We start from the raw sequence: 10,459 nt of genomic DNA on the forward strand, positions 1-10,459 counted from the left end.
ACTCTTTGTCCACACAGTAGTTTAAACACATCCACTTTGTCTTTATCGGCAGCGTCGCAAGCCTGCGGGAGAAAGATGGGCTTCCCACCCCATAGTTAGGGTTCTGGAACCGCACAGGGGCGGTTCCCTGCTCGACAGGGTCATTGTGAGTCCGCATCCATTCGATGGCAGGAAGTTTTGTTTTTCCCCATGCATACGAGGCGATGGAAAAGATTTTTGAAGTGGTTTCACTGCAAATTCCATTTTTTCACCGCTCCCTCTACGGATACGGATTGTTGACCCAAGTAAAACAAAATCACTGTTTATTCATTTATTTATGTTGTTTATTGGCTAAAGAGTGAGAAATGTCGTTTCCTTTACGTTGAAGAATCACGGTGAAAACCGTAGTCTGGGTGTCGAAAGGGCCCCTGCCACCCAACGCTCGGACCTGAAGTGCGCCTGCGCAGTGCCGCGTCACCATGACTCGGTGCGGCGCCTGACGTCACACCAGAGCGGGCTCCGAAGACTCTGGAGTGTTCCAGGAGAGGGGCGGGGTCGCGCGGGTGGGAGTGGCCGCGTTGACTCTGCGAGGCAGGATTGGCCGACTGCCTGGCGCGTCATCGGAACGCGCCGCGAAGAGCCAGGCCGAGGCGGAGCGCGGGAGCGGCCACTCGGGGATAAATGACCGGGCTCGGCTCCTTTCGAGATGCGGGTCCTTGTGCGTTCTGCCGGGCGGTGTCTTCCGCGCGGGACCCGGCTCCGTCGTCCCCTTCGTCCCCCTGGTCTTGCTCCCTGGAGCCGCCGACGACGGAGAGCCGTGTTCCGGGGCCGCGTCCCAGACGACAGCCAGGTGCGGCCCGGGGCGCTGCGAGGGCGGAAAGGCGTCCGTGTCGGCAGACGCCTCTGCACCTGTCAGGTCGAGAAGAAAGCGAATTCGGAGAGAACCTCTTATTCCAGCCAGTCCCTTGAACAGAGACGGAAGACCCACTCCGGCCTGCCCTGCCCGCACCCACACTCCCAACGCCCAAATCCGACTGCCGGAAACCCGGCAGGAAAGGGTAGAGCTGCCCCTGTGGGTTTGCAGTGCTGTGACCCTCTCTGGGAGCCGACTGCCGCAACTTGCTCCCCGGGAGCGGCTGGAGCGTTCGAACCGCGCCACCCGACCCCGCAGGCCCGGAGCTGACAGTGGGGTCATCTGAGGTCGGAGGCCTGGGCCGCCTCGAGCAGAAGCCGTGCTTCCCACTCGGGGGGTGGGGTGGTGGTGGTGGTAGGGGTGTGAAGGGGAGGCGGGTGACGGAAAGGAACCGAGGAGGAGGAGGAGGTGGTGGTGGCGGCGGTTTTAGCTGAGGGAAGAGCATGCCCTGCGGAGGGGTTCCAGCCCAGGGGAGGAAGCTACTGGAAAGATTTGGGCAAGGCCCTCAGACTTGGGTCTGGGAGGGAGAAGAATTTCTGAGAAGTTGGTGGACAGCAGGTAACCAGGTGGACCTTGTGAGCCTGTTGAGGAACCTCATCATCTGCAGGGCTTCCCCTGTGACTGAAGAGCTTCAGCTTGCTGGTCTCAGGAAGCCTTGGTGGCGCAGTGGCTACAGCCGCAGGAGACCGATGTGGCCGTGTGTCCCTGTAAAGGTGAAGCTACTGTAGTAGGGGTCACTGCCATCTGTGACTAGGGCTTCCAACGCTGGAAATCTTTTGGGGAGTAGACAGACTCATCTTCCCATTGAGCGGTTTCTGGGTTTGAACTGCTGACCAGTGCCAACCAGGCTCCTTCCAGCCTTGGTAGCCCTGTGGGTCAGTCTCGCTCTGCCCTGTGGGCTTTACATGAGTTGGAATCTGCCGGTCGGCTTCGAGCTCAGGCTGTACTCCCTGAAGAACTCCAGGCTGATGTCATTAAGGAGGACCCGGTGCTTGAGACAGCAGAGAACGGTGGGGGCAAGTCTCCTGTGTGCTGTAGCCAGTTCGTGCAGTCTGTTTCTGGCGTCTGCTGAGGTGTAAACCCCTCAGTCTGAGGTGCAAGTGTGGCTGCGCCCGTATAACCAAGCGTTCTCTTGCAGGTGACCCAAACTCTCCAGCCCATTTTTGAACGCCTCTCTCAATGGAGCTCCCTGACCTGGGGAAACACTGCTCAGAAGAAACGTGCAAGCAGCTCGGTGAGCCCCTTCCAGAGACGTTCATTCAAGCCAGGCTGTCTGTGGGTGGCACAAGACAGCTCACTGAGCAGCTGTTCATTCTATGGGGGGTCCGGCCTGGCTTTCAGCACTGGGCACCTGGCACAAAGTCCAGGCTCCCTCCAGCGCTGGACATGGCAGCTTCCCAATGCAGCAGAGTAGACCAGCTGCCAAGGCCAGAGGGAGGGGAGGGTGGGCTGTCTCCTTGGAGGGGTCGTCAGAGATCCGTGCTGGTGTTGAGCTTGTAGTCTTCTACCCCTCTGACAGTGTGTGAGGGACAGGACGAAAGAGAAAATCACGCCACCCAGTGTGCCCTAAAACACATCACTTTTGCTTTTTCTGTTTAGATTTTCTTCCTTTGAGGTGTGGTGCCTGCAACCAGGATTTCTGCAAGGACCATTTTATGTTTACGGCACACAGATGTCCCCTGGCATTCATGAAGGTAAGGCAGGCATCACACTGAGTGGGGTTCTGTCCTTCTGAGAGCATCACCACGCTTTGTGTGTGGCAGCCACTGAGTGAGCCATCAGACTTGAAAGCAAACATTCGGTCTCGCGGTCACACTGGACACCTTCCAGGTGGGGGTGGCCCCACACGCACAGGGACTCGCCGACGTACGGAGAGCCAGGTCTCCAGCATTCTGTCCCCATAGGAAGTCTGTTGGCCAGCGTGAGGGACTGGGGCGGCACCCTCTGTGCTGTGACTCCCCGCTGAGCCAGGTGCTGTGTGTCTGGACTTGGGTTGCTCTCAGTGCTCTGCCAGATCCATCCGTCTGTTCTTCTGAGGCTGCAGGGTTGTCCTTCCTCCTGAAGTGGCTCACTTGGGGCCCACAGCCCCACCTTGGGTGGGATGCTTGGGGTGGGGGTGGGGCACAGCGGGAGGCACTGCACTCTGACTCATGTTGTGTGTGGCAGCCCTTTGGTCTATGGTGACAGAACTTCGGTTTGGAACCGCCGTAAGTGGCTTCAGGACAGAGGCTGACTAGTTTTAACCTTTTCACGGCCAGGTGCCTTGAGTTTTCTCGTGGAGGTTACGTGCCTTCCATGATGGAAGGCACTGAAGTAAAATGGGGAAGAAAAGTGTGTGTTAGGTGCTATGGAGCGAGGTAGACTCTTGGGATGCCTGTGTCCCAGGAGGTCTCTGGTACTGAGTCGGAATGGAGCCTTTGGGACAGACACGCAGTTCCACAGGCCCTCTCCAAGGGCAGCACACACTCGCGGTGTCGTACCAGCTGTCACCTTCCATAGATCCCTCTCCTCTTCCTCTCTGATCTGTCCAGCCCCTGCTGGGGCCATCCCCCAAGGTGGCCCTGGGAACCCCACATGCCTGGACCATCGATGCAGTGACCGCCCTCCCTCCCTCCCTCCCCTCCATCAGGCCCAGAAAGGCCACAGATGCTTGCAGGGCTGTGCGGCTTTCACGGCGGTCTCCCCTGGCTTTCTGGTTGGTGACCCACCACAGGGGCTTTTCCCACCCAAGGTGGCTTCTACAGTTGCTTCACCGCCACCTCTAAAGGGTGCCGTCTGTTCCCTCATTGCGCCCTTGTAGGATGTCCAGGTCCCGGAGTGCCCCCTCTGTCACAGGCCCGTCCCGGTGAGGAAGGGCGAGCTGCCTGATGATGTGGTCTGGGAGCACATGGACCGAGGCTGCAGGTCTGACCCAAGGAGTCGCAAGAAAGTGAGTGCCCGGCCCTCAGTTTGACCCCAGCTGCCAACCTGGGAGCTTGACCCAGGGTCCTGGGTCTCGCAGTGGGAACATGCCTCTGCCTGATTGGTGTCTGCTTTCTCTGCCCCGAGTCTGGCCTGCACACCCTGAAGATGACATGCTGCTGGGCTCCTGGGCCAGCGCCGTGCCCACCCTCTCCCCTCTTCACGTGGCCATGTGCCTGTGTGTGATCTCTGGAGGCCTCCGTGCCACCCTCTGCTCTGCTCACTGGCCAGGCTTTCCCATCCTCCCTGCAGCCTGGCTCACCGCTTGTCTTCACGCTGCCGCTTCTAAGCCCGTGACTGCCCCCTGCCCCGTATCCCGTGTGTTCTGCACCGAGGGGTCACCCAGTACCTTGATGGCATGGTGGCTGAAGTGCTCCTGTCAGGCAGGAATCCAACTCAGAGCACACAGGGTTCCTTCTGCTTTGTGGGTTTGCGTTCAGCTTTAGTTTTGGGGCTGTGAGGGGGGAGCCCTGCAGGCAGCACAGCCGCCAACACTGACTCACACGTCTGCCTGGCGCCCACTGCTCCCCTGCTCTTCCGAAGGCAAGGGGGGCATCTGGACCTTCCTGGCAGGGACCCTGATTTGTGTTCTCCTGCAGCCCATGGGAGGCTCGTAGATGCCCATTTTGGAGCTCAGGCAGTGGGTCTGGCCTTTGTGACCCCCACAGAGCCGGCACTGGCTCACCCAGCAGGGTGCTGTACACTCTGAGACGCTGACTACAGCCAGCACCTGCCCTCCTTCCCGGGGCGGCCCTGCTGCTTGAGTGTGGGGTGCCAATGGGTTTCCCTGCTGCCCCTGTCCTTGTGTGTTCCCCCTTTCCAGAGTTGGCCTCTGGGACTCACTGGAAGACATGGCCTTCCTGTTGGCCTCTGGTCAGGTCTCGTGTGGCTCCCGCTGTCCCTGGGCTCTGACCAGCACGGAGGCTCATGCAGACCCAGGTCTGCTCTGGGGCTGAAGTGCAGCCCTGTAATGCCATCTCCTCCCTTAGATCTTCAAGCACCGCTGCTCGCAGGATGGCTGCCAGAGACGAGAGATGCTGCCAGTGGTCTGTGACAGGTGTCGGAGCAGCTTCTGCCTCCAACATAGACACCCCCTGGACCATGACTGCCAGCCGGGAGGCCGTCCGTCCAGCAGAGCTGGGTGAGAGGGGGATGCCCACTGTCCAGGGCTAGCTGCAGGTGGGGGTAGCATCGGGGGCAGGGTTGCGTGGCCCAAGTGCTCCCCTCTCCCCACTGGTCACATGGACAGGATGTCAGCTTCATGCTTGTCTGGCACCAAACACGGAAGCCCTGTGTGGTTGCCTCAAGCCAGGCACCACGTGGAAGCAGCAGCTGGTGAGAATGTTGGTGGGTGGCACTGACCTGGATTTTCCACAGGGCCTCTGCTCCAGGACCCACCCAAGCCCATGAGTGCCGGGCACACTCTTCCCCAGCTGGCTAGTGCAGCAGCTCAGGTACTGCCTACTGCCAGGCACAGGAGGGCAGAGGGGTGGCCTCTGGTTTCATCACCAGTACATCCTGGGCAGAGGGATGGGGTTTCTAGACAGGCTCCGGTAGCCCCCCATGCCCTCCTCTCATTCCCTTCTTGCCCAGGTGGAAGGTGAGATGATGTCGGCACCCGCTCCCCACTGTGTCCTCATATGCCAGTCAAGCAACACCTGTGAAACGGCCAGCAGTGCTGCCCTGGCCGTCAACGGGCCAGGGGGTGTCTGAGGAAGGCTGTCCCAAAGCAGCCTCTGCCTCCTCTCCTCGCCCCCCCCCCAAATAAAGAATGAAACCCGATAAAGGCGGGCTCTGCCCTGTGTGGACATCTGTGTTGCCATCTAGTGGTCCTGTGGAGCGGGGTCTGTCCGAGCCCAGTGCGAGTCTGTGCTGCTGCACTTCTCCATGGGGCAGAGGGGGCCCGGGACCTTGGGGAGCACAGTTCTGTTTTGTGAAGGCTGGACCATCCACCACCAGCAACGTCCCTGTTCCTGGATGTCACCTTGCAGCCTTGGGAGACTGCATGTTGTCCAGAGCTGTGGAAGCAGGGAGGGGCTTCTTCCATGCTGGGGTGTGTGCCCCGCTGTTGGCAGCACACAATGCCCTGCTGCTTTTGCTGCTGCTGCCCCAACTGAGACTACAGGGACAAGTCTGCTGCTGTGCCCTGCCGGCTCTGAGGGCACCTGGTCTCTGGGCCCAAGTGTGGCAGTGTAGCCTGCACACTTCATCCCCCTGGTGGGCAGCAGGCCTGGGTCACCAACTGCCTGCCTCCTGGCTTCCTGACCTTGGGTGGGGTCAGGGTGGGGGAGTGTCTGCCCCCGACGCTGTAAGGGGTCATCAGGACCAGCTCTGTCCTGTGTCCTGTTGAGGATTAAACTCCAAGGCTGTGGAGCATAGCTGTGCCCCACAGGCTTTCCTGAACACTGCTCTGTACGGAAGGGGGTCTTTCTCCCGAAGAACTTGGGGGGCGGGACACAGGTCAGGCTGAGGAGTGCTTAACTGCTGCACTATTGTACAGAGTGAGCTCAATCCACACCCCTTATTAATAAGCAAGCCTTCATTTGCTGCTGGCATGAAAAGGGGCTATCATCCTGGAGAACACGACCCAGGACAGAGAGCACAGGATTGTCACAGTTCTTGGTGGCAGCTGGCTTCAGGGGAGGGTGTGCAAGCAGCTGCATTCTTGGCAGGGTGGGGAACAGCCCAGCTGCAAGTAACAATCCAGGGCCTAACAGGATAGTTTAACATTTGTCAATTGGCAGTTTGGAGGCATCTTGAAGGAGTCAAGATTTGTCGGGAGATGGGGTGGGGGGAAGGGGAGCAGGGCTGCTAGCAGGGAGTTGAAGGCAGTTTCAAACTGGAGTTGAAGCTGAGCTGGGTTACTGCAGCTCCTCCTGGACCACAGCCCTCACATTGAGCGGCCACTGAAGCGCCACGAGGACCACCTGCCCCCCCCACAGGTCTGCGTGGGGCCTGAAGACTTGCCCAGCTGGTGGGGGCCCGGGCATTGCTGACACATGCAGTGGAGCTGAGAGAAGTGAGCGTCATTGATGACGCTAGTGTGGCAGGTTACTCCATGGGCTGCCCACTGCAAGGTCAGCATTTGAGAGCTGCACCTTCAGAAACCCACAGGGTGGTCTCTGGTGTAGGCCTGCCGCGTGGAATCCACTTTGCGGCGGTGAGGATTGAGTTTAAGGCGCTGGCATTTTTTAAAGCAACACGATTCCATTACTAGAGAGCTGAATATGTTCAGAACTTGAGTATTATTTTATGCCCAACTGAATTTTCTAATTTTCTACAATCAAACAGACCCAGATGGGGCCACAACACACTGGGTCAGAAGACCTGATGCCACGTGTGTCAGGTCACAGCAGCATCAGCTACTGGTGACAGGACACTAGGTGCAAGGTCTAGATCTCAGCTGTCCTAAAGCAGTAGACACCTGTTCTCAGACATGTCCACAGTGATGTGATGGCCCTCTGGACACGGCCCCATCTGGGGCAGCAGCAGTGGGGGCGATGCCTGCACACCGGGCCACTCCTATCACTTCACCAAGGACTGGCAAGTTGCCAATCTGTTGGTTCTTTCAGACTCGATCAGTGTGATTTTCAAAGCTCATGTGCTATATTCATCCTGAGAAATCACTAGGTTCCTCCGGGAGTAAGAGGTCAGGAGGTGATGCCCCGCCCCCCACCCAAGGGCTTCTGGGCCATTTGCTTCCAGACCTTTGCTGGCTGCAGACGAGGAACCTTGGTTAAAATCAAATGCCCCTTCACCTCACCCTCACTGGTGGGGACCCTACTCCCCCTGGACAGGTGCACAGCACCCTGGCTTATTGGACAGAATCACCCCACACCTCCACCCCGCACTGGTTCACTGGTCAGCTCACTTGGTGAGCGCTGAGCAGGCTGGGAGTGGGCCCTTGGGCTCTGCTGAACAGACACCGAAAACCAATCAACAGCCAGGTGCCCAGAGTTGGGTCCTCCTGAGGTCCTTCAATAGCAGGTCTTCAGGCCCATCTTTAGAGGACTAAGGGCCCTGTGCCATGTCACCTGTCCCAGCCTCTCGGCTCCCCCTCCTGGTTGCTGCAGGCAGGCCCTAAGCTGGATGGGGCCAGAGGTGCCCAGTGCCCGGCTGCAGTGTCAGCCGCTGTCACAAGGTGTCGCCAGCAGGCCATTCTGAGTTCTGCCATGGGCAGCAGCAAGCAGGTCCCATCCAGTGGTGCTAAGCCCGCAGCATTTCAGCATTTTGTGTGTGTGTGTGTGTGTGTGTGTGTGTGTGTGTGTGTGTCTATTTTGTGGTGGTGGAGCGTGGGGATGTCTTCTCAAAGGAGCTTTTAATTTTGCTGAGAGCCTTGCTAACCAAGCCGTTGTTGACATTTTAACATCCTACACAGAAGCAAAGCACATCAGCCCCTCTTTGGTCTCCATCATTTAGCACCATGTCTGAGGTGCCCAAAGCCGATACTGGTGAAAAAATCAACGTCAAGCTAAGAGTAGATGTGGATGGGGGTCCCTTGGCTGCTGCAGACATTGGTGGGGTCATTTCCGTCTGTCGGGGAGCATCCAGACCGTTGGGGTGCTGTCGAGTGTGTTCCCTCCAGCAGAAGGAAGCCCCACCCAGCCTTGCGCCGCCCATTGCTGCATCTGCCCTTTCACTGCCCCCCCACGTCCCAAGCACATCCTTTTCCAGGGACTGGCCCCTCCTGGCGACTTGTCCAAAGTCTCATCATCCGCTCTCCTGAGGAGCACTCCATTCTGTCTGTTCTTCTGTTGGGACACACCTACCTGTTCTTCTTCAAGTCTAAGCTCACTTCCATCTGGTAGTCAATTTCTACTCAGCTTGACCCTGTAAGACGCAGCAGAACCACTCCCTAGGATTTCCAAGGCTGTGTACCTTTAAAGCAGCAGACTGCCTCATCTTTCCTCCCCAGGGCTGCTGGTGAGATCAAACCAGGGACCTTTCAATGCCTAACTTGGCTAAAGCCCAGTGTTTACCAACAGGACTCCTATTGTTCTGGCAGCCCATGGTGTGTTCCACATTCCTCCCCAGCCCCACACTTGAAAGGCATCTGTCCTGCCCAGGACTGTCAACACTGGCTAGGCTCAGGCACATTTTGGTTCTCAGAGTGACACTTTAAAGTGGAATTTCTCTTGCAGTGGAATTTCTCCATGAAGAAGGGTCAGCTAGCAAAACAAGTCGTGACCTGCTCTCTTCTGACCTTCAGAGCTCCGTCAGCACAAACTGACCCATGATTCATTACCACGCAGGACCCGGTATAACTGCCCCACAAGGTTTCTGAGGAAGTTTCTACGGGAGCAGAAACCTTATCACGGAGTGACTGGTGGCTTTGAACTGCTGACCTTTCAGTTAACAAGCCCAACGCTTAGCCTAGGTCTCCACTTCAAGTTGGTGGTGAGAGGTTGGAAACGGAGGTGTGCAACAGAGGTAGAATTTAGCCAGGAATGTGAAGTTGAGAAAGATTTTATTGAGGCGTGGAAAGAACTCCTGGGAGGGAAGGGAGAGCAGAAAAGGGAAGGGGCATCTTGAGTCCCCAGGCGGTTCTGAGACCCAACGAGTTAGGTCTGGGAAGTCATGCCTGGCAGTGAGGCAGTGGGACAAGTATGGGGCTTGAGCCAAGGACAGATGTACTGAGAAGGGGAAGGAAGGCCTTCTGTTGTAGCAGCTGCAGGGTGTCAGGATGTGGTCTGTGGGAAGTGCCTTTGTTGTTTGCCAGCCTACTCCCTGTAGTGCTGGGACAGGGACTGTACAAGCAGGCATGGGAAGATAAGTTGCTTCCTAGGGTACTGGGTAAGGGGATGCACAACCTTGGTCTGGAGAGAGAGGCTCCTTGGAATGTTGGGGCAGAAGTTGCATACTTCAATAAGTCATTTATCTTCCCGAGAGGCTGGAAATGGGGGCCTTGAAGTTGTATCTTCCTGAGGGACTGGAGAGGAGATGGGAGCTGCCTAGTCCGAAACCGGCCCAAACATGTGGCACCTAGATCACGTTTCTCAAGAGCTCAGTGCCACGAGGCAGCGGGGTGTTCCCTCCTGTGCTGGCTCAAGGGGTACTTTGGCCTTTAGGTCCAAAGATCATCGCAGGTTGATAGCATGGGGGGGGGGGGTTAACTACGAAGAAAACCCAGACCCACTGCCAACAAGTCAATTCCGGTCCACAGTGACCTTGTGGAGCCGCGTAAAACCCGCCTCCAGTGCTCCAAGGGCGTGATTCTTAGTAGCCCAACGACCAACGCACTGCGCCACAGGGCTCCTCGAACCTCCACAGACCCGAGAAACCCGGACTGGAGGAGCTTTAAAGTCCTATTTCTCAGCACCCACGGAAGCTGCACCCCGAAGTGACCGCCCCGGGCGCGTCGCTGCCCCAGGAGGCACCGCCCTCCGCGTCACCAGCCCGCCTCGTTCAGCCGACCCGGTTCCCGCCCCGCGGCTCTCCTTACCCGGCACGCACCGCTTTCTTTCCGTGCAAAGTGCGGGTGAGGCAGGCGGAATCCCGACAGCCTGCAGAGTCCCGGGCGCGGTGGTGTTACCTTGGCAACCGGAGGCTCTCTTAGCAACCAGAGGCGCTTGGAGATGGCGTCTCCACTCCGCGCCGGGACCTCGC

At 58.1% G+C, this 10,459-nt stretch overlaps 1 protein-coding gene across 4 annotated transcripts; it reads left to right on the top strand.

Annotated features, from left to right (window-relative positions):
• The first annotated feature begins 606 nt into the window (after positions 1–606).
• ZFAND2A (zinc finger AN1-type containing 2A) lies at positions 607–5,639 on the top strand. 4 transcript variants are annotated; one of them, XM_075527624.1, is made up of 7 exons: positions 608–1,179; positions 2,031–2,126; positions 2,492–2,586; positions 3,693–3,821; positions 4,843–4,994; positions 5,231–5,307; positions 5,447–5,639. In XM_075527624.1, the coding sequence occupies exons 2-6, from the start codon at positions 2,072–2,074 to the stop codon at positions 5,292–5,294; spliced, it is 495 nt and encodes a 164-aa protein (XP_075383739.1). In that variant the 5' UTR covers positions 608–1,179; positions 2,031–2,071; the 3' UTR covers positions 5,295–5,307; positions 5,447–5,639. The 4 variants fall into 4 exon arrangements, with proteins under 4 accessions (XP_075383742.1, XP_075383739.1, XP_075383740.1 ...); XM_075527625.1 differs by having other exon boundaries at positions 609–829; XM_075527626.1 differs by lacking the exon at positions 608–1,179 and adding an exon at positions 1,299–1,902.
• The last annotated feature ends 4,820 nt before the right edge of the window (positions 5,640–10,459 follow it).

This window comes from Tenrec ecaudatus, chromosome 12 (genome assembly GCF_050624435.1).
Source record: "Tenrec ecaudatus isolate mTenEca1 chromosome 12, mTenEca1.hap1, whole genome shotgun sequence".
NCBI classification, from domain to species: domain Eukaryota; kingdom Metazoa; phylum Chordata; class Mammalia; order Afrosoricida; family Tenrecidae; genus Tenrec; species Tenrec ecaudatus.

Coding starts and splice junctions, on each gene's coding strand:
- ZFAND2A (XM_075527624.1), top strand. CDS start 2,072: ATGGAGCTCCCTGACCTGGGGAAACACTGCTCAGAAGAAACGTGCAAG. Junction 2,587..3,692: donor GTCCCCTGGCATTCATGAAG/GTAAGGCAGGCA, acceptor GCGCCCTTGTAG/GATGTCCAGGTCCCGGAGTG. Junction 3,822..4,842: donor ACCCAAGGAGTCGCAAGAAA/GTGAGTGCCCGG, acceptor CTCCTCCCTTAG/ATCTTCAAGCACCGCTGCTC.